General features: G+C 41.7%; 1 protein-coding gene across 2 annotated transcripts in view; it reads left to right on the top strand.

Moving 5' to 3' along the window:
• PLXNA4 (plexin A4) overlaps positions 1-21,955 on the top strand; it is an 845,630-nt gene that overhangs the window by 541,611 nt on the left and 282,064 nt on the right. For both annotated transcript variants that reach the window (XM_069229312.1, XM_069229313.1), the window contains exons 7-9: positions 2,931-3,084; positions 12,251-12,350; positions 15,513-15,627. In XM_069229312.1, the coding sequence (XP_069085413.1) occupies positions 2,931-3,084; positions 12,251-12,350; positions 15,513-15,627 (369 nt within the window). The remainder of the gene's footprint in view (positions 1-2,930; positions 3,085-12,250; positions 12,351-15,512; positions 15,628-21,955) is intronic.

Genomic DNA, 21,955 nt, shown 5'->3' with positions numbered 1-21,955 from the left:
TCCCCGTGCAGACATCTGATTGGCTGTCAACACCTCAAGGAAGTATTGGCAGCCGTCTTGGCACTCTGCTTCAGCAGAGTCCCAAAAAAAAGAATTAAAAAAAAGGGGCCAGGGTAGGGACACCCTGACCCCTTAGTTCTGGTCTGAGAGGGAACCCACCGGGGCCTTCAAGCATTTTTTTTTAAACCTCAGAAAAATCAGCAGACGGAATAGTGGATGTTTCATACATTTAAAAAACAAACAGGTGGTTTCTTGCCCTTTTAATGAAGCCCCCAGGTGAGCCAAGTCACAGAGACATGCCAAAGGTGGATGAGGCCCCCTTCCTGGCCTCTCCAAAGTCCTTGGGACTGACACCTCCATGGGACCCCACCCCCACAACTCCAGGGCCCACCACCTTCCTGGGGTTTTAACAGAATGTAATGCGGGAGGGGGCATGAGTTATAGGTCCCTCAGGCCAGAAGTTATACTTCCTTGTGATAAGGTGAATTTCTATGGTTTTGTACATTTAAAATGTGACGTGGCTTATTAAATCATTTTACTTTTAGCAAGGGGCCAAGAAGCATAGGTTCACATTACTTCGATTGCTACAGTCTGAAGTTCCTTTTACAATTCAAACCAAGGGCCTTACTTATATTTCAGTGGACGGGTTACTCTGTCACAGCGGTTATGGATACCCTGTCCGCCAAATTATAAATTCCATTAGATCCTATGGATTTATATTTCAGTAGATGGGATACCCATCCCTGATGTGATGGAGTAACCCATCCAGAGAAATGTAAATCATGCCCTAAGTTTTCCTAATACAAACTAACTTGAGAAATCACTGCTTTTTCTGCCTCACTGAGTGCCTATCATGTTATACCTTAATATTACTGTAATCAGGCTACTTCAAACTGCTACTTACGTGAAAATCCTGAGCCCGATGATGTGCTGGGCTGTCTTTCTGTCAGACTAGTTTATGCATCACAAAAATTCATAGCAAACTGCTTCAGGAGGTAGACCAAAGTCTTCCCGCTTTAGCCAGTCCTTTTGTTACCCCCCTCGCTCTCTGTACCTGTAAAATATAGAAAAATATTATATAGAAAGTGGCATTGATTTCCTTGCATAAAACGCCCTTGATTGCAGTCTGCTGCGGCAATTATTTGGGAGGAATTATCTGAAACACTTTCAGAGCCTGGGTAAATGGAAGTTCAGCAGTGGCGCAGAGTAGCAAGGTTCTTATGCCATAATGGCCGCATCCTTGAGAATTTCAATTTGGTTGTCTTTCCCATTCTTACTTGAGTGGGCCAATTGAATCCAGCAACTGCAGACTCTATTATTATTGCATGTTTCTCTAAAAACTCGAAGCCTGTTCTTACCCAAAGAATGCCATTTCTTATTGATGCTGTATCGTACTTTCTAGAATCTACCCAGCCTTTTCTCCAAGCTTCTTGGGTTTTCTTCCTCGCTCTGTCTGTATTGGGGTGTTGAGCCTCGGCAATTAAACTATGCTATTGTTATCTATGTTGTATAGATAGGGCTCCGATCTTATGGTATTTATTTTTTTATAATTTCTGTCTGTATTTATCCCTATTTATTTTGTGTTTTGTGAATAAATGAAGCAGTAACTCATATATTTCCACTTTTATTTAACCAAGAAATATACATTCATATTTTGATGCCTGTCCAATTTTAGAACATGTAGCAGCCAAAAAAATAACACTGTAAAGTTACATGAAAATACTTGTATAATAGCACAAACGTGTTAAGATATGCAGTTATTTAAGGAAATTTAATGTGGTTTTTAATTACATATGTTCTTACTCTAAACAACTATTGGCTGGGAATGCATAAATAACAACAAGGAGAGTCACTGAGAAGATGTGTAATCATCTGTATTTTTTCACTATTTGAAAATGAATACAGGCTGGATACACATTGTTTTCTGTCTGTATTTACTGTAAAAGTCAGTAAAAATGGAAAACTGGGACCATTAAGTATAGGTAACACTCACTGGCAGAGCCAGACTGAAACCCAAAGTCACCTTGGCAAAAATGTTCAAATCAGCCCCACATTGCAGGAGGTCAAGGCTTAGAAAGGGACCAAGTGGCCCTGGCCTGGTCATGGCAACACACCCTGATCTGAAAGCAGTCTCCCAGGTGAAATTGTTCTTGTGTGTTCTGCTTTAAACATGGGTTTTGTGCTTATCTCATCTATTTCTCTTTAAAATCAGTACAATTGTTTAAAATAGCAGAAACTTCTTATAATTTCCTGATTGTTACTATAATGAATCTTAGTGTTAACATTCGTTTAATAAACCATAAAAAAACAATATTCTCCACTGAGAAGAAATGGCAGTCGAAAGGTGAATCTAGTGAGGTTTGATGTGGACAGTAATAATTTGTTATGGAGCTTCCTACTACAGTTTTTACTATTTCTTAGAGACGTAATTAACGGGTGTTGTTATGATCAATTTAAGTGGTTCTCAACTTTTTGGCCACATAAGTATTGAAAGCCTAGTTGAATTTACCAGAGTTCAAACTCATGCGCTGCAGTTCCCCCTAGATACCAGCAGCAGTGCTTATCTTTGCCTGAGACACCTTTTCAGGAAACCAGACGGAAGAGGGGGCTCTGCCACTTAAAGGCTATTTTTTTTATGCAACGTATTCGATCACCTTTTTCATCAAATATGTTGGAAATGCACCTGATTCTCTGTGGATGTTACATCATGTAACAGCCAGGTAATTATAATTCAGGTAGTAAGAAGTTACACTTTTGCATTTTCCGCATGACAAATTACTAAGAATGTGCCTGTGCCTAGGTGATTTCCTTTGGTAATTGTGTGTTTGTTTAGATATTGAGTAACCATGAACACATTTCTAGGTTCTACTGCTATAGAAGAATCAGTTCATCTGTGCATTGTTTATGAGATGGTTATCTTCTGATTGCAGTTGGTGCTGGAAGCTTACAATGTTCCTGAGCTCTCGGCTGGAGTCAGCTGCACTTTTGAAGACCTGTCTGAGATGGATGGAACAGTGGTGGGCAACCAAATCCGATGTATTTCACCAGCTGAGAAGGAAGTACCCCGGATCATCACAGAAAATGGTGAGTGTGAGTAATACCTGCAACATGAAGGTCAAACCAACCTTCTTTTGTTCGGGTTAGCAGTAGGATGAAAATCATGGGATTTTCAGCTCTATCATGCAGGCTTTTTTCTGGCCCTACTTGATCAACTGCCAACAGTGCAGCACCAGTCTGAAACATAGGGCATTTATTGATAAGGGAAACAAATTGTGGCCTAAGTCTAGCATATCAAATTAGGTTTCTCCTTTGCATTGATCACAGTTTGTCATCTCATTTTCTGCAATTCTGCTCTGTTGCACTAATAACAGTCTTTGTCCTTAAACCAGGCATAAAACATGTTTTAAGCGCTGAGGGAAAAGTCATCCTTTTTCCCCTGATCACCCCCAGACTTTTGGACTGACACTGGTGGTTACTGACTCTGACTGTGTCCTGGGCACTGCTAACCAGTCCCAGAGCCAGTGCTCTGTGTAAAATGGTATATGCAAATGAGGCCTAATTATACTTGGTGCTGACAGCTTACCAGCAAGTTCCTAGTATATGGAAGGGCATGTAAGTTTAGGGACCCCAGTATAGGTAGTGCACCCATAGGTGGACTGCTGTGGTGTCCAGTGTCGTTTTAAAGACAGGCCTGCATTTCTGGCTGCTTTTAGTACTTCCAAGTCCTAAACTACCTTATTTTTACATTTGTCACACCTGAGGTCTTCCCTAAGTGCCCCCTGGGCTGGGGGCAGTGTGAATATAAGCAGAGACTTTATAAAAGATGTTTTATGAGTCCTGGTGAGGGGAAATCGGTCATATTTGTTTTCCCCATTGTAGTCAATTGGTCCCATAGACTAACATGGAGATACTTTATTTTAAAATAATACAGTCTTATTTTTAATAGGGATGAGCCAAATATAGCACGTTTGGTACCAAATTAAATGTTATAATAAATCCAACAACTTGCCAATGTTGAATTAACTATAACCAACACAGGGAAAGAGTTTTGGAACTATTTCTGAAAATTACTAAATTCAGCCCTGTAGTGCTCTTTTCTGATTGGTCAGGCTCTTGCTGCCTTGATGAGGTGTGAAGTGTCCTGGGCTGAAACAAAAGAAGCATCTGGTGGGCGGAGTACTGCTACAGCTGATGGCAGAACAGGATGGAGAAAGAGTAGCCAAACTGGTCTTAAGAGGAGGGAAAGCCACTTGGGACAGAAACTGGACCTCCCCTATTTCCTGCAGCCCCAGACAGCTAGGGGTCTCCTGGTTAGACTGGGAGAGGGGCTGGAAATGGATGTGTTAAGGGAAGTTTAGCCACACCAGTGTGTGGACTCAGCCAGATCTAAACTCTAAGGCTGAATTTTTTGCCATCCTGGATTTTTGAAGAATGTTGCTCCTTGGAATTGATTTTTGCCTCACTTCCCAGGAAGTGGTCACTCAAGGGGGTGGTGGCCTGCACTCTATTGGACAGGAGCGCTCCCTGCTTCCCACCCCCAGAGCAAGGATAAATATGTCAGAGATGGCTCACAATTTAGATCCCTGCTGGAAGAAGGTACTGGAAGAAGAAGGACTGCCCTGTTGGACCCCTGGCCTGCACCTGCACTCAGAAGGACTGCATCAGCTGCACTCTTTGGGTTTCATCAAGAAAAGGACTTTGCCTTGCTTTTGCAGCTCTAGAAGCGGACTCCCAGTAAGCTACTGGTACAAAGGAGCTAACCAAAGTCCTCTGCATCAAGTCCTGCAAGAATAGCCCAGCTCACCATTGCCCAGTGGCCATTTATGGATTCTGACCAGGTGTATTCTGGGACCTGAAGTCCCAACTTCCAAGGAGCAACTCAGAGCTTCTGGAACCCTGGAGCAAGTTTGTGGACACTTTGAGGACCCAAAAAGTAGTCTTGAAGAAGTTCTAGAAGTTTGAAGATGTTTGGAGCAACTTTGAAAAAAAGCTCCATAAGTGCCGACCTGACATCGAGAGTCAAGTCGGGCCACCCTCAACAGCGAACCCGGCCTGAATTTCAGATTCATCCCACTGAAAAGCTCCAGAGCCCCAGACTTCCAGGATTTGACGGGCCTCAACTTTTGACTTTGCCCTGGTTGAAGAAAATCTCCAAGAACTGTACTAAGTGTGAAGGTAAAACTTTAACTGAGGCCTCACGCTCAGTGTATCCGAGGCAGGGCTCCATCGTGGTCAGCCTCAAATGTTGTCTTTGCCCTGGTCGAGTGCAACCAGATTTACTCCGTTGGCGCTTTAGTTTTTTAGGTGCTAGAAAACATTTTTTTTCGTTTAATCTTTTAAAAAATCATATCTCTGGTTTCCTTTTTTGGATTTTTGTCGTTTTTATGTCATTTTAAAGATAACAAATATTTTCTGTTTTTCTAAATTGGTGTTAGGTTTTCATTGTGTGTTGTTTTTTTACTTTTTTACTGTTTTGTTGATATAAAATGCCTAAAACACCAGTCTCTTAAGTTAAGCCTAACTGCTTGTGGGCCAAGCTACAAAGGGTTGAGCAAGACTGAACCTAGTGGGGGTTTGTGGCCTATTGCTAAGTGTAGGAATCTATGTGCCTTACAAATAATCCACTTTCCAACAAGCACCATTTGATTTATGGCCAGACAAACTGGGCTTCTCGGGTCCCTTTTCAAACTCCATCAACTCTAAAGGTTTTCTTTCAATGGCTTGTTTCTTCTTGTTGTTTTTATTAGTCTACCTTACATTACCGTTATTTCTAATGGGGCACTCCAGAGAGGTTGCTCATAAAACATCAAATAATTAAATGTATTGCTCTTCATTTATTAGTCCCAAAATATTGACTTTTTTACAGCATTTGAGGACAAAACTGACCACATGGAGCAAATTATGAGATTCCCATGAGCATCCAAAATTTACACCTTTAAACTGTAGACCCAAAATTTGTACTGGAGTAAATCTGAAGTTTCCCAGTCCATCTTCTATGCATACTCAAATAAGTCTTTGCCAGTCTCATTGCACAATATCTTTTTTGAGCTTCCCTTGAAGCTCCAGGCTTGATCCTTTGCAATCTCCTCCACCTCAAACTAGAAGATTTCTTTCTACGATTTGTTAGGATTTAGGAACCCACTTCCTCATGCCAGGATATGGTCCTGCCACCAACCAAGCACCTCAGCTAGCAATAATATGCCTAACATTTTGCTCATCATCTACATTCTAACTCCTCTCTCTTGCTCAAAGGCAACTGTGAAGTGGCACCAGCATGGTGAAAAACCTAAATAAATGAACAATGCATACTTTAGTACAAGACTTTATGAATACAGAAAAACGCCACAGGATTAAATTGAGGATGCTTCAGGTACCTCTAAAATTCTCAAGAGACATTTTCTCTGAATATAGGTCTTTGTATTATCCACCAATATCTCCCAGAAGGTGTGCTCTAAAGTACAAGCAACAGGATCTCTTGTTGAAATTCTGTCCCACATCTGCAACTTTGTAATCACGTTTTTTTATGGGCATGTATAACTTGTATTGTCTACAACTCAATATTGCCTCTCGAACCTGTCCAACTGAGAAAATGAAATCTGAAAAAGTCAGTTTTTTACTGAGCACATCCAACATCTTTTCAGAGGCAGTAAGCGCTAAATGTCACGTATGGACATTGTGGAACTGTGTCATTATCATCATCTGTGGATCAATGGAATACAGAGTACCGCATCCGAGGCACAAATTAACAAAATACAAAGTAGTAAGGCACTCTCTAACAAAGAACGTAATGGTACTGCTCCGAGATCACACTAATGGTCCGTGGCATGATGCATCAGAATGCAACAATTGAAAAGAAATCCGTGCCTCTTTGTCTTTAACTTCTGTTTTGGGGTAATCTCTCTTTATTCTGAAGGGTCGTCCATTTTCCTGTAATTAATGACTAGGTGAAAAACAGAGAAAGGGAGCTCTTATGAAATATGATAATACCATTTCAGGGCTCATGTCTTCACCCTCCACAAACCCAAAGAACACACACACCACATCTGCACACGTGCACACACATTGGCCATCTTGAGATGTTTCACAGGATGGCAGCCATGTGCATACATGTATGTGCATTTATCATGATTCATGACATGCTCATAGGGAGTTCAGTGCTTACATGGTGGAATGATGCTGAGTGCCAATGCAAACAAGTAGTGGCAAAGCCAATAGGTCGGTACTCACCTCCTAAATCTGGGATCTGTTGGTTTTGTCAGTGGCTGTATAGACGGTGGTTCATCTGTATGTGAGTAGTTTTGTTCACATGTAATGACATATAATTGATGGACACAATCCTTGCTGCTAATTTAGTACCTATTTTGAAACTAGTTGAATCGTTTAATGTTGTCTTTGTGTATTTGTATGTGCTGTGTTTGTGTGTACACTATGTTTTCGTCCTTGTTTGTTTATGTGTTGATGAGTCTGTGTCGGTGTGTGCTTTCTACAGGCATGTATGTATATGCACGAGTTTGCTACGTATGTTTTGTCTGATTCCAGCCTAGAATGGAAAGTTTATCCCTGTAAACAATTAAATTATCAATGAAAGCGACGTAAACCATCTTTGGTTTTGGGTCTGTGTAAAATAAAACAAACATATATATTGTAAGAATGCAACAATAGTAAAAATGCAAACCGCAAAAACAAAACAAGATACTGTTCAGACGCATAACTCGAGTTTGTAATTGCAGTCTGAAGTCCTCTGTCGGTTTATCAGAAAATCCGCAGTGCGTTCTCGCCTGCCCTCTGAAGCGTGTAATGCGGACACACCACTGAACACATCAACGGTGGTTGGGTTTCTTAATTTTGCCGATGGACACAATTAGTTAGGCGGTGTGTAAAAATAACACTAAAATCTTCGTGCGGTGTCTACCGCACATGCCTTTCAGCAGGTACTTATAACCTGAAACATCTGGAGAGCGGGCCCGGTCAGCCCTACACGGCATGCTTCAACGGGCTTCCTTTAGTGAGGAGATGACAGGGGAAGACAAATGACGCTCGCAGTGCACGCGCCCTACACATCCATTACATGATTGCAATTTAAAAATCTGTAAGTGAAACATATTTGTTTCCAAGCAGCTGTTCTTGTTCCGCGTGGGGAAGGCAGTGTGAGGTGGAAGTCTCTTGCAGAAGGCCTCACTTCTCCTGCGCACCTCGGCTTCCGTGTCTCTGTCAAGATGGCGTCCTCGGTTTTGTTTGCTTTGGCCAACCAAGTCATTAAACAAGACACGTTTAACAAGGCTGTCAAAACAATCAGTTGAAGAAACAGCGGGCCATATCCAAGGTTGACAATGAAATTAATTCTGCTGCAATCTAATTTTGGGAAAGATTAATTGTGATGCTCAGTTTGGCCATATTGATTAATGGGTTTCTCTAGTGAGGAGGGGACAATAGAGTGGAAGGGCCAGACGGGTCTTGGCCTTACATTAAACCTGGCTTCTGGAATCATAATGTCAGTGCTGTTGCTTTGAGGGCCAAATGCACCGATGTTGATACGAACGGGCACATGTGTGATCCGCTGTGCTAGTGGAGTGAGGAAGGTAGGAAACTGCCTTAGCTTAGAAAAAGAGGCCAGTTCATGTTGGTGATGCCGGCAGAAGATGAAAGCTTGAAGCCCTGGTGGTGTATGTACTTTATATTACATGTTTGGGTTTATTTATTACGTAAGATGCAGTGGCATAAAATACATATTTCTCAGAGAACTGCGAAGTATGGAAGTATTTCAAAGTTCCCTGCGAAATAGGTTTCATCTTCAGAGTGACAGCTCCCAAACCACGCTGCACAGCGCTTTAATTTTCAGGGCTGGTAGCTTTATGCAGAAAGGTTATGTAAAATATGCAACAGAAAGGAAATAATGCAGTACATTCTCCAGCAGCATTTTCATGCATTTGCGATAGAAACAGCATTTTTAGTGAGATAAACAAATTACATGGCAAATAATGCAAAATCATAATTAGAGGAAGAGTTGGTGGGATTGTGTATTTTTTTTAGCAACATTTTGTAAAATTTCATTACAGTTCTGTTTGCCAGTATCTTGCATGATTTTTCTCATGCAAGCCAGCAGTTTGAGTAAAAAATAAAAGCCTCTTAAGATACAGGCAGGAGACTGGTTTGAGAATTAAACAAAATCTTAGGGAGATACTTCTGCACAAATGAGTCTTTTATGTGCAAAAATTACGCACATTTTCAAAATGTGAAACTTCAAGTGATTTAGGGAATTTTCCGTAGCACGAAATTTGTGATTGCACCAATTTTACCAGTGTACGTAAAATGTCTCCCAAACCTAAATTATATAGTTAATGCTGCAACTACTGAATCACATTCATGAACTGGTACTCACCACTGTCATTTTTTATTGTAATTTATTCATGACGAGTAAACTTAAACAGTATAATTTTGATCAGTGCATACTGTCAGATGCAATTGTAGAAAACAACTTTTTGAAGCTAACAACTTTAAAATAAGCATGTAATATAAAAAATATATATTGGCTAATGGGCAATATTTTCTAATATCTAATGAGTTGAGGGCCTCCCTTTGCTTCACCCCAGAGTGCCATATATCCTGGCTCTTTGACTGCCATCACCCTCCTACTGAGGCTTGCAGATCCTACCAGCCCCTGGAGACCCCTTGCGGTGACAAGTTGCGCTTTACAAGATCCACTGATTTTTAAAGTTGCCAACAGTCAATCAGATCTTATCCTTTGATCTGCCATTCTAGTGGTAGAACAGCAGGGACAGATATCTATACATTTTTAATCTTAATTTCTCAATAACTACTGAAGGGATTTACACCAAAAGACAAAAACACTCTCTCTGTGTAAAGATCCAGCTTTCTGCCAAATTTGGTAGCCCTAGCTTTGTCTAAAGTTCCCATGGGAAATTGCAGGGGAAAACATGTTTTGGGACTGCTCCTTGTTCTTGGCCCTCCCCACTTGATCAATCACCAAACTCTTTTTTAGAAAATTTGTTAAGGTTCATCAAACAGCTCCAAATTTATTAGCAAAATAAAAAATGTTCTTCCTAACTGCACATTGGCTACCAACATTGTGTAATATTCACTGAAAAAAGCTAAAAGGTTAAACTTATGTTATAGATTTGTTGGGTGGTAGGAGTGTAACTTATGCTAAATAAAAAAACAGAAATTAGTTCAACAAAAATCAATGGTCTAACTGGCGTTATAATTCAGTGGTGGAATAGGACATGAACTAATTCTTTAAATATCCCCAAAAGACACAGAAATACACCAGTTTAGTAAGCTAGCTATAGCTTGTGCCCCATCATGCACTGCATATGCCCTCACACATTATATCTGTCATATTGTTCCTAATGATATGTCTCTAAAGGTATCCAAGGGTCTTAATTTGTGTGCTTGCATGTCACTGGATCAAGGGCTGGATGTCAAAGACTGTCCATGATCTAGTGTGAGGCCCTGCATTAAAAACTACTAGACTTTCATATTCGACTAAAAATGGGAATTAAATTAGCAACCAAGTGACTGCAAACGAGCAATAATAGGGCCCCAAGTTGATCATCAAAGGTGTTACCTTTGGTTAAGCAAGGTACATTACTCTTGGTGTGCAGACATAGGCAGGGAGTATTTAAGTGCTTATGAGATGCAAAGATTATTGATGCAAACTACCACATCGATGTTTTTGGCTCTAGCTTAAAAAACTGCTACTTTGGATACTTAGGGGCTCATTACGACTTTGGCGGGCGGCCTCGGCCTCCCGCCACAGTCCCACGTCGAGATGACCGCCCATGCGGCCACCCCTCTGCAGGCCCTGTTATGAGTTTCCTGCTGTGCTGGCAGGTAGAAACAGCATTTGCGCCCACCGGCCCAGTGGGAAACGCACCACAACATTGACCCCGGCTCATAATCAAGCCGACGACAATGTTGTGTTGCGTTGCGTGTGACAGCACTCATTGCGCTCTTCACTGTCCGCAATTCAGGCAGTGAAAAGCGAGACAGGGGTGTCCTGACCTGCCCATGCCAAGGCGCCCCCTTTCTGCCAGCCTGCGCATGGTGGTCCGACCGCCATGCAAAGGCTGGCAGGAAAGGGGACTCGTAATCCGGAGGGCAGCGCTGCCCTGGTGGATTAAAACCGCCGAGACCGCCAGGCTGTCAACTGGTGACAACCTGGCTGTGCCGGTGGTCGGACCGTGGCGGGTCCGCCACGGTTGTAAAGTGGCGGTCTTAAGACTACCACACTCATAATGAGGGCCTTAGTAAAGAACTGATATTGACCTATACACTTATTATTCGTCATAGTTCCTGCCTCACACATTGCACTTCCGCTGTGTATGTTCATATATTTTTCTTAATTGTAATGTCAGCGGACAGCTCTTCAGGAGAACAAGTGTGTTAGAGTTTTTAGATGGGAGGTTAAGGCACCATGCAGGGGAAAGTACACCAAAGTTGTGCAGTCTATGACCTGTATTGAGAGCGAAAAAGGGGGGTCTTCAGCTCTCTTCTCATATCCCAGCTCACTTGCACACAGAGCTCACATCCTGGCCATATAACATTTATCCTATCCACAGATCTCACATCCTGCCCGTAGACAACACCACCTGGCAAAAGAACTCATACAGCCCTTGCTGGCTACGTTTGTAGATCGCTTGGGCCTTTAAGAGCGGCTTCTTGCCACTATCTTGCTAACCAAAGCTGTTTCAACAATACTGCTCACTGCATGCAGATTTAGAAACTTAATACACTTTTTTGTAGATTTGAAAATATCAAACCTCCTTCTCAAAAATCAGGCCTCCTGCACAGACTGGTTCCTGCTCACAGATCACACCTTTATGGGTATTCACAAATAAGAGGGCATGCTACTGCTACACCTCTTTTGGCCACTATTTAATACCAAATCGGATTTGTTGTAAATTGCATAAAATGTACATGACAATGCGACCATCGATTATGTATTTGAAAAGCAGCATGAAAGGGAAACTCAATACATAAGAAGAAAAGAAATGCATAGTAAAATACTTCAGGAACTGTTTCTTTTCCTTAAACCTATGCATTCACATTATACATTTCAAATATTTTGGGTTAGCTAAAATAAAAGGGTTAAATGATTTACAAGGATCACACAGTGTGGTCAATAGTATAGTCAGGTCCCAACTTCTGCATATTTGTAGGGACGGCTTTCTGCCACATTTCTCTTTTCCACTCATCTTTTTAACTCAAACCGTGTCCTTTTTCTTTCCAGGTGACCACCACACTGTGCAGTTGCAGCTCAAGTCCAAGGAGACTGGTATGACCTTCGCCAGCACCAAATTCGTCTTCTACAACTGCAGTGTCCACAACTCGTGAGTTCACTGGTTCTCTCCTGTGCAGAATCTCGCTGTTTTGGCTTCGGCCTCGTTTGTGTCCCGGAAAAAATTATAGGTTTTGTCCCCCTACTTAGTCACTTGCTCAACCAATCCAGTTTCAAAATGATGGTAGCCATAATTCTCCTTGAAATACAAGCAACATCCTAGATGTAACAATCCTGCATGTGCTCACTGAGTTGCTTGGCACACAGTCGCTCTCTCATTGATTCTAAATAACTTGTTCTCTTACTCCATCTCACTCCCTTACCTCCTTTTTCCTTCCCACATCCAGTATGTAACTCCCTTGCTCCCCATTTATTCACTTAAACTGTCGCTCCTAGCCAATTTCTCTCACTTCGTTGCATTACAAGTACTGAGGTCAGTCATTTCGATGGGGCAGGCATTTTCAGTTATTGGCCCAATCATAATGATAAGACTGTGTATCTTCCGCACACCCTGTCAGTCCAGCTTCTCACAACAGCTGAAATCTAAGGATGAAACACAGGGAGAAATTGAGGAATTACTTAGGGATTCAGCCCTGAGTAACCCATTTTCCCAATATTTCATGATTCCTCAGAGGAACATGGGGGCTCCGCTGGTAAATGCCCCAACTGGGACTCTGCAGGGGGATGAGGACCTAACGGGTTCAAATCTAGGGCACTCTTAGCACTTACACTTCATTTAACTCTATCACCCACCTTTTCACTGTCTCCCCATTCTAAAGCACGTTTACTCTCACTCACTCTTATGCTGTCTGCACGGTTGTTTTTCAGGATTACTTCTCACTTGATTTTTTTCACATACTTTCTCATTTATTCACCCGTTACTCTCGCCCTTTTGCGTAATCAGTTAACACTTGAACTCACACCAGTTGCTCACTATCGTGTGACCTCACACTCATTTATCTTTTTGTTTCATCTAGTTTCACTACTTTCTAGAGTCTGTTATATCTTTACGTGGTGTAGGCGAACTATACATTATTTTACACTATTAATTTGAGACTTTTAGGAACAATTGTCATCCAGCTGAAGCCTGCCATATCATCAGAACTTGATCACCACATTCCTGTGATTAGGTTTGTCAAAGGCACTAAATAGCTGCTCTTTAACCTCTAAGTGCTGTACTGACGGCTCCAAATGATCGAGAAGTATCTTTTTGCAAAGTCCAAGAGATACATGTAGCCACCTCGGATTTCAAGTCAATGTTCATCATTGGGACTGTACACCTGAAAACTTAAATAATTTTGTCTTGAAGTATATTCAAGGTTAGTTGAGGACTATTATGGTTAAGGGACATCTATTGACGTATCACTTTATGCCTCAAATTTATATATACAGGTAGGTGAAGGTATTTGCAGAGCTCAAATCTAGTTAGATCCCTGATCATGGCCTGGAGTCCTGAGTTATGACTCAGGATCATTTACAAAGAAGACTGTGGATGCTTAATGTAAACATTAGGTTAAGAGGACCCCATGAGAGGAGTGTGAGTAATGGATGTCAGTAGGCGTGAGCCGCCCTTCATTGCAGTCTGCATTAAAATCTCCCCCTGCCTTAGCCTCTAAATTCCATTTAGGAAGGATCTGGAGGATCCTAAATGGGCTTCTATTGCTGATTCTGCTTGCGATCGTAGGCTCCCAAATTGTCCTCCTTTGCTATTGGGACGCGCAGTCCTTGTCCCAGAGTACCCTTGAGCTCCAGGCTTTCAGGAACCCTTTGTTTGCATGCTGTTTTTATTTTCAGCTACGCGTGCGGCAAACACAAAGAGCCATGTGGGCACGTCGCTTATCCGGCAGGAGGAAAAATAATCTGCCTGACTTAAATATTTATGACCTGCGCTGTTCTGGCTTAACACAATATGATACATTATACATTTTTAATTTGATTTATCAGAGTGAGCGCTTGTTATCAATTTGAATAACAACTATTTGTATGTAGTAAAGCTTTTGGAAGATTGCAGCCGGGTTGCATTTCGCAGGAAGGAGGTGGCCAAGCGTAGGAAGGGGGGATACTGCGCCTCTCTCTTTCAATTCCCCAGAGACTAGTTCAACACCTCCTCTTCCACGCGGCTTCCTCCAGTCCTCCAACAACACACTTTAAACACTTGAAGTTGATGGAAGAGGTCTGTCTGCCCTGTCACCTTGGACCAAAGTGATGCAGATGTATTTGCTTGAAATCTAGGCTTCCTGCATAATTTGGCTAACAAAAGATGGTTTACGTTCTCATCTTCTCTATCATTCATTATTGCTTTTGTTGTGTATTTTCAATGCTATTTGCTAACATTAACTCCACAAAGATTATGAACATAGATATGTGTTTGATGTTTCTGGTCTATCTGAACACTCCTGATTTATGTTTGGTTTCAACCATCTCGTAGTGACCCCAGATATGGGGTATCTACAAACAGTGTGCATTAACACGCCTGCTCTGCCCTGGTGATACAGTTACATTTTTGCCTTTTCTATTTGTTTTCTGTTTGTTTTAGATAATTGTAAAGTAAGATAATCCTGAAGAGTTCCAATATGACTGAAACGCACTTAAGCTCGTTCTCAGGCCACAACAGTTATATTTAGTGACCAATAAGTGCTTGCTACAACATTGTGTGTGGGTGAAATAATAATGTGAAGTCACTCATGGTTGATCTGCATTGGTTAATAGTTTACTGAGGCCTACACACAGTCACTAATTTGTCTTTGCCCAAACTAATAATCTAATTCGTTTTCAGGATTGAAATTGCACACCTACATTGAGAAGTGATCTCTCAACGATTAGTTGAATTAATTTAGTTGTCTGTGAAATTTCAAAGATTCATCTAGCACATTTAGTTATTTTTCTGTAATTTTCCATAGACAAGCTTGGTTTTGTTAAATCTCTTGATTTTTCAGAGACAGTCTTTATTCTAGTAGAGATCCAGTGAAATATCACGGCTAAAGCACATTTTTCTAAGATAATTTTGGTTTAATTATTTTTTTTCCAGGAATATTTTAATGGTACATCTAGCTTAAATGATTCTACATGTATTATTCGAAGATATGCTTAGCTTAATTAATTCTACAGTGATTGTCCATAAAGACACCAGGCCTGGCCATTTCTTGAGAGTGAAAATTTTTGCTTGCTCGTTTCTGCATGATTTTAATGTACCTTTTTGTCTTCTTCTTCCTAGGTGCTTGTCTTGTGTAGAAAGCCCGTATCAATGCCATTGGTGCAAATATCGCCATGTCTGCACTCACGACCCACGCACCTGTTCCTTCCAGGAGGGAAGAGTCAAGCTGTCTGAGGTAGGATCACACTCAAAAAATACTGTATGTAGAATTAGGGCTGGCCAATGCATAGGTGTGCGGTCAGTGTGACACCTTCCGCAATAAACACTATCAAATGAAGCTATGCTCGCAGAATACCACGTCGGAGACCTAATTGAGTAGGTAGTGGATGTTTCTAAGTTCATAAGTTTCACAGAGGCTTGACTGTCCATGACAATAATATTGCTGTACTATACTGTCCTGAAGCACATTGATTAACATACAGGCTTTTTAAATAGAGTCGTAATTAGGACAGGGTTTTTTGAAAAGTCCTTTCTTTTGCATTTTAGAGAGTATAAGATGGTTGTTTCAGGCACAAAGACCCAGAGGTAGGGAGTTAGTGATCCATGCTCCAACACTACACTTAGTGGGAATGTGCAAAGCACTGATATATGCAGAAACTCATTAAAGTGCAGCTTTATTTGTTCACATAATACATGATTAAATCAGTAGCGAGATCCTGGTTATTCTTCTGTTGTGTGAACCAGGGCATCAGTTATAAAAGACATTTGGAGCCATGAATCAAGCCAGACACATGATGCTAGATTAGGTGGTATGTGATCTCAAAGTGAGGGGTCTGACAAAAGAACTGTCACTGAAGTCTCAGTTTGGTAGAGTTCGCTAAGACTCTCTGTTGGGCATTGTTGCAATAGTCAATACAAAACAGTACAATGGGAAATTATTCCGGCCTTATCTGCATTAGGTGAAAGAACTTGACTAAAGCATTCAATAAACAATGGTGACTGAAACATAGGCATACAGTTTTGTTCACCTCAATTCTCTTGAAACAACAGCGTGGCAGTGCTGTACAGCCATGGCTCTTTGAACTTGCAGGGCCTGCTGCATCACCTCAATGTTGTGGTCCAGTGTGGGGCAGACTCTCTTTGCACTTTTTGTATTTAGAATGTTGGGAAGTGCCTGATGTCCTTACGGCCACTTCCGATCTTTATCCTCCTTCAAAGAACTTGCATCTTCTCCCAATGCGGAATTTATATCTTATAACTATCCCTAAGGTGGTCTACAAGCAAGCACACTAAGGGCCAGATGTATGAAAGCTTTTTGCATTAGCAAACGGTGCGAATGTCCATTTGCGAATGCAAAAAGCAATTTCAGAATGTATTAAAGGCATTCTGGAAGCAATTTTAAGGAATCGCTAAAATAGCGATTCCTTAAAATTGCGACCCTGTTTAGAGAGTCGCAAATTGGGACTCTCTAAATAAGAAATCGCAAATAAGGATTCCTTATTTGCGATTTCTAAAGCACATGTAAGAAGCAATTCCTAAATGCGAATTGGGCATTTAGGAATCGCTATTTACCACCAGGTTGAACTTGGTGGTAACCATGTGCAAATTTTAAAAGTGCATTTCAAATGCATTTTTAAAATTTACATGTAAAGCACACATGCCCTTTTGGCATGTTGTAAAAAATTATTTTGGGGTGCAGCAGAGGGGGCCTTAGGCCCCCAGCACCCTGGGGTTTTCCATTTCCAAAATTGCGATTTCCAGTTAAGAAATCGCAATTTTGGAAATGCAAAAAATTTGCAGATATGGGCCTACAGGCTCATTGGTGTGAATGGGGGCTGTATCGCAATTTCCGATTCGGTAATAGCATTTGCGATTTTTAAGAAATCGATATTACTGAATCGCAAATGTGATACATTGCATTTTGCGAATCAGAAATAGCGATTTCTTACAAATCGCTATTTCCGACTCGCAAAAGGCCTTCTTGATACATCTGGCCCAAAGTGCTGTTCAACGTGCTGGTGCATTTTTCCTAAAAGCAAACAGATGAACGGCAAAGCACGTATGCACCTTACGACTACTTCTTTAATGTCAAACTAGACTATATGCAGAACGCCTTTTAAATCCGGTGTATACCCATAGACCAAATCACAGATCCAGAACATATGATACAAGGAAACCAAGTAAAGTACCTGAAAAAGAAATACGCCTTCCAATAGGAAAATGTCCAATATACTTGTGTGTCGTTCGGCCGATTTCAAAGTCCTACTCTAATAGTCTCTCAGTCAGACCTGCTAATCTTTCAACGTAATCCAGTGATCACGGTAATTCAAAACCAATCGTCCAGTTTGAGCGCTCAGCATTTCATATTAACCCCGACCCTTCCAATCTGTGAGAGTTGTTTACAGTGAAAGCTGCCAGATTACTCCGGTTTTATCATTTTCTGTGATCCTTCTGCCACTGTGAACTCTAAGAATAACAGATGGTATATGGTATATTTACATTCGAGTTAAGTGTAGGCGAAGTATGAAAACGTTGCATATTCCTTCTTCATCACCTTTTTTTTACGTTTCATTATTTTGTCAGTTCCATGATTTTGGAAAAATCGAAAGACTGAAATCTGCTTAAAGAAAATCAGCTAAATGTAATATTTTTGGAGAAAAATTCTATAAAACTTATTCTGGTTTATGAAAATGTAACCATAAAAAATATTTGCACTGAAAAGTTCTCCCACATAACTTTTTGGGAGGGAAAGCTTAAAGCATACAAAATTTGTAGCTTTATGAATTGCAAAAGTTGCGCTTTTTACACAAATTTTCCAAAGCAGTTCAAATGTATTATTCCCTTGATTACAGTCTAATGTTAATTAAATTGCATCTCATTCATATGCACCACCATTTTAGAGACGTAGTTACTCCCTCTGCCGCGCTGTCAGCATATGTTAAACCCTACTGGTTGTTAAAAGGAGATGTGAAAAGTGACTATTGTCAGTCTGTAAAGTGGAAAGTACCAGCTGGATTGCACAAAATCTAAGAAAAGCTTGGGTTTAAAAGTGATTCTATGCACGATTGATATGCAAACATGAAGCACTGCATTAGGCAAATGAAGGAAGAGCTAACCTATGCAATTAATAAAAAAAAATGTAGATGCGCTACTAGTAATCGTATTCTAGACATCGAACGGGTTAATAATTAAAGTTGCTACACACATGAGATTGTTGGAAGAACAACAATTATTTCGAGGGTCAGAAAATCCTGATAAATTTATGATTAAATCTGACAATGCTATTAAATTAATATATTGATAAGTTTTGATCCATAGTAGTTGGTCACAATAATCCATTGGGCCCTTCTGCACTAAGATACTGATTCTCCTTGCTTCACGGCAGATGTTTGTAACAATGATCCACACTGTTCTTTTACACTAAGGTAGTGAAGGTTCTTGTGTCACAGCAGAGGATGGAGACTGTGATCCACGGTGCCCTTGTGCCTCAGGGTAGTGATGTTTCTTGCCCCACAGCAGGTGTTGGACACAGTGATCAAGTGTCCTTATAGATTAGGGTACTGATGCTTCTTGTATCAGAGCAGAGGCGGGGCTCAATGATCCACGGTGTCCTTGCACACTAGAGTAGTGACGTTTCTTGCATTACAGCAGAGCCTGGATACAGTGATTCACAGTGTCCTTGTACACAAGGGTAGGGTTCTTGCGTCACGGCAGAGCCTGGATACAGTGATTCACAGTGTCCTTGTACACTAGGGTAGGGTTCTTTCGTCATGGCAGAGCCTGGATACAGTGATTCACAGTGTCACTGTACACTAGGGTAGGGTTCTTGCATCACAGCAGAGACTGGATACAGTGATTCACAGTGTCCTTGTACACTAGGGTAGTAGTCTTGCATCACAGCAGAGCCTGGATACAGTGATCCACAGTGTCCTTGTACCCCAGGGTAGGGCACATGCATCACAGCAGAGTCTGAATACAGTGTCCTTGTAGACTAAGATAGTGTCTTGGATCACAGCAGGGCCTGCCTGAATACAGTGATTCACAGTGTCCTCATACTCTAGGGTAGGGTTCTTGCATCACAGCAGAGCCTGGATACAGTGATTCACAGTGTCCTTGTACACAAGGGTAGGGTTCTTGCATCACGGCAGAGCCTGGATACAGTGATCCACAGTGTCCTTGTACACAAGGGTAGGGTTCTTGCATCACGGCAGAGCCTGGATACAGTGATCCACAGTGTCCTTGTACACAAGGGTAGGGTTCTTGCATCACGGCAGAGCCTGGATACAGTGATCCACAGTGTCCTTGTACACTAGGGTAGGGCACATGCATCACAGCAGAGTCTGAATACAGTGTCCTTGTAGACTAAGGTAGTGTCTTGAATCACAGCAGAGCCTGCCTGAATACAGTGATTCACAGTGTCCTCATACTCTAGGGTAGGGTTCTTGCATCGTAGCAGAGCCTGGATAGTGATTTACAGTGTCCTCGTACTCTAGGGTAGGGTTCTTGCATCGTAGCAGAGCCTGGATAGTGATTTACAGTGTCCTTGTACTCTAGAGTAGGGTTCTTGCATCGCAGCAGAGCCTGGAAACAGCGATTCACAGTGTCCTCGTACTCAAGGCGACGTCTCTTGCATCACAGCAGAGTCTGGATACAGTGTCCTTGTACACTAGGGTAGTGTCTTGCATCGCAGCAGAGCCTGGACACAGTGATTCATAGTGTCCTCGTATACTAAGGTAGGGTTCTTGCTTCGCAGCAGTGCCTCGATACAGTGATTCACGGTGTCCTCCTACACTATGGTAGTGTCACGAATCACAGCAGAGCCTGGATTCAGTAATCCATAGTGTCCTCCTACACCAGGGTAATTCAAACTGGGACGCGGGCCCCCCTAAAGGGGCCTCAAGTGATCCCAGGGGGCAACCAGTCTCTGGACAAAATAAACATTACACAGATAACAGTATTTTGTTTTAAGCAGAAACATGTTGTTGCCTTTTTAAAAAGGCAACAGTACTTAACTGCAATGTTTCAATACATCTAGATTTATTTAAACATTGTAATCTTTAGAAAATAATTGTGAAAATTCTGAGGGGGGCCCAATGATCTTTATTTTTTTAACTGGGTGGGCAGAGCATTAAAAGGTTTGGAGACCACTGACCTACACTAAGGTAGTGTATTGCATCACAGCAGAGCCTGGATTCAGTAATCCACAGTGTCCTCTTACCTACACTGAGGTAGTGTCTTGAATCACGGCAGAGCCTGGATTCAGTAATTCACAGTGTCCTCCTACACTAAGGTAGTGTCTTGAATCACGGCAGAGCCTGGATTCAGTGATTCACAGTCTCCTCCTACACTAAGGTAGTGTCTTGAATCACGGCAGAGCCTGGATTCAGTGATTCACAGTCTCCTCCTACACTAAGGTAGTGTCTTGAATGACAGCAGAGCCTGGATACAGTGATTCATAGTGTCCTCAAGTTCTAGGGCAAGGTTCTTGCATCACGGCAGAGCCTGGATAAATGGATTCACAGTGTCCTCGTACACTGGGGCAGTTGTTCTTGCTTCACAGCAGACGCTGGCCACACTGATGTACAGGCTCCTTGTGCACTAGGTTAGAGGTGGTCCTTGATCCACAGCGGGCATTACAACAATGATGTACGGGGTCTAGTCTCTCAGTGTATCAGTGGTTCCTAGATCACAGCAATGTATGATTTCAAGGGTTCTGTTCTAAGATCCCCACTACATTCATACACCTGTATCTGTAGCCTTTGGAATTCACTGCGAAACAAGCTAGTAAAGGAGATAATTATGTAATAAAAACATAACCAGCTTAGGTGCTTATAATTCAGTGTCGTTTACTTCCCTGCCTGCTCCTCTGCCTCCCGCCTGGGCGGCTGCCGAAGCTTAGACTCCATTCGAGAAGAAGCTTTCCGGAAGCAGCAGTTGTCCGACTGCACATCTGAAATCCCATATTTCCATTAAGAAAGTCAACATGAGGTTTTTCACTCAGATTTTCATAAATCCCAGTGCCTCTGTTCAGTGGAATAGCAAATGTTTTCCCAGGTAAATATTTGTGGCAGCAGAGAGCAGCTTTAACCATAGTACAGAGACGATGGCTTTGATTTCCGGTACTAGTCAATCCCCGTGAATACAAATATATCTGTGACAGCTGTTGATAGGTTCTACACATTCAAAAAGTGGCAATCCACTTTACCCTTCCAATAAAAGTGTTTGTTGTTTCTTTCATGCTTCACAGTAGAGTTGTGTGAATTTGTGAAATTTTACAACTCGATAATTTGCAATCTTTTAAAAACTTACCTGCGAGGTTCACGGAGTTTAAAAAAATATATATATATATATATATTTCTCTGTCCATGATTATGCGGCTACAAGGGACCTTGCACAACAGAAGATGAACTCCTGCAGTCCGTCCTTTGTACATGTTTCTCTGCCTCCCTCTGCCCCCCACACTCTAAACACCCCACCACCCTCCTCGGGTACAGTTCTCTGCACTTGTCCCAGCTAATAAACTCGCTCCTGCTTCCTCCAGCTCCCGCTACTACCCCGACATC

The sequence above is a fragment of the Pleurodeles waltl genome, chromosome 4_1 (assembly GCF_031143425.1).
Source record: "Pleurodeles waltl isolate 20211129_DDA chromosome 4_1, aPleWal1.hap1.20221129, whole genome shotgun sequence".
Taxonomy (NCBI): Eukaryota; Metazoa; Chordata; class Amphibia; order Caudata; family Salamandridae; genus Pleurodeles; species Pleurodeles waltl.
Note: the sequence above shows the minus strand (reverse complement) of the source record. Positions and strands in the feature narration are given on the sequence as shown.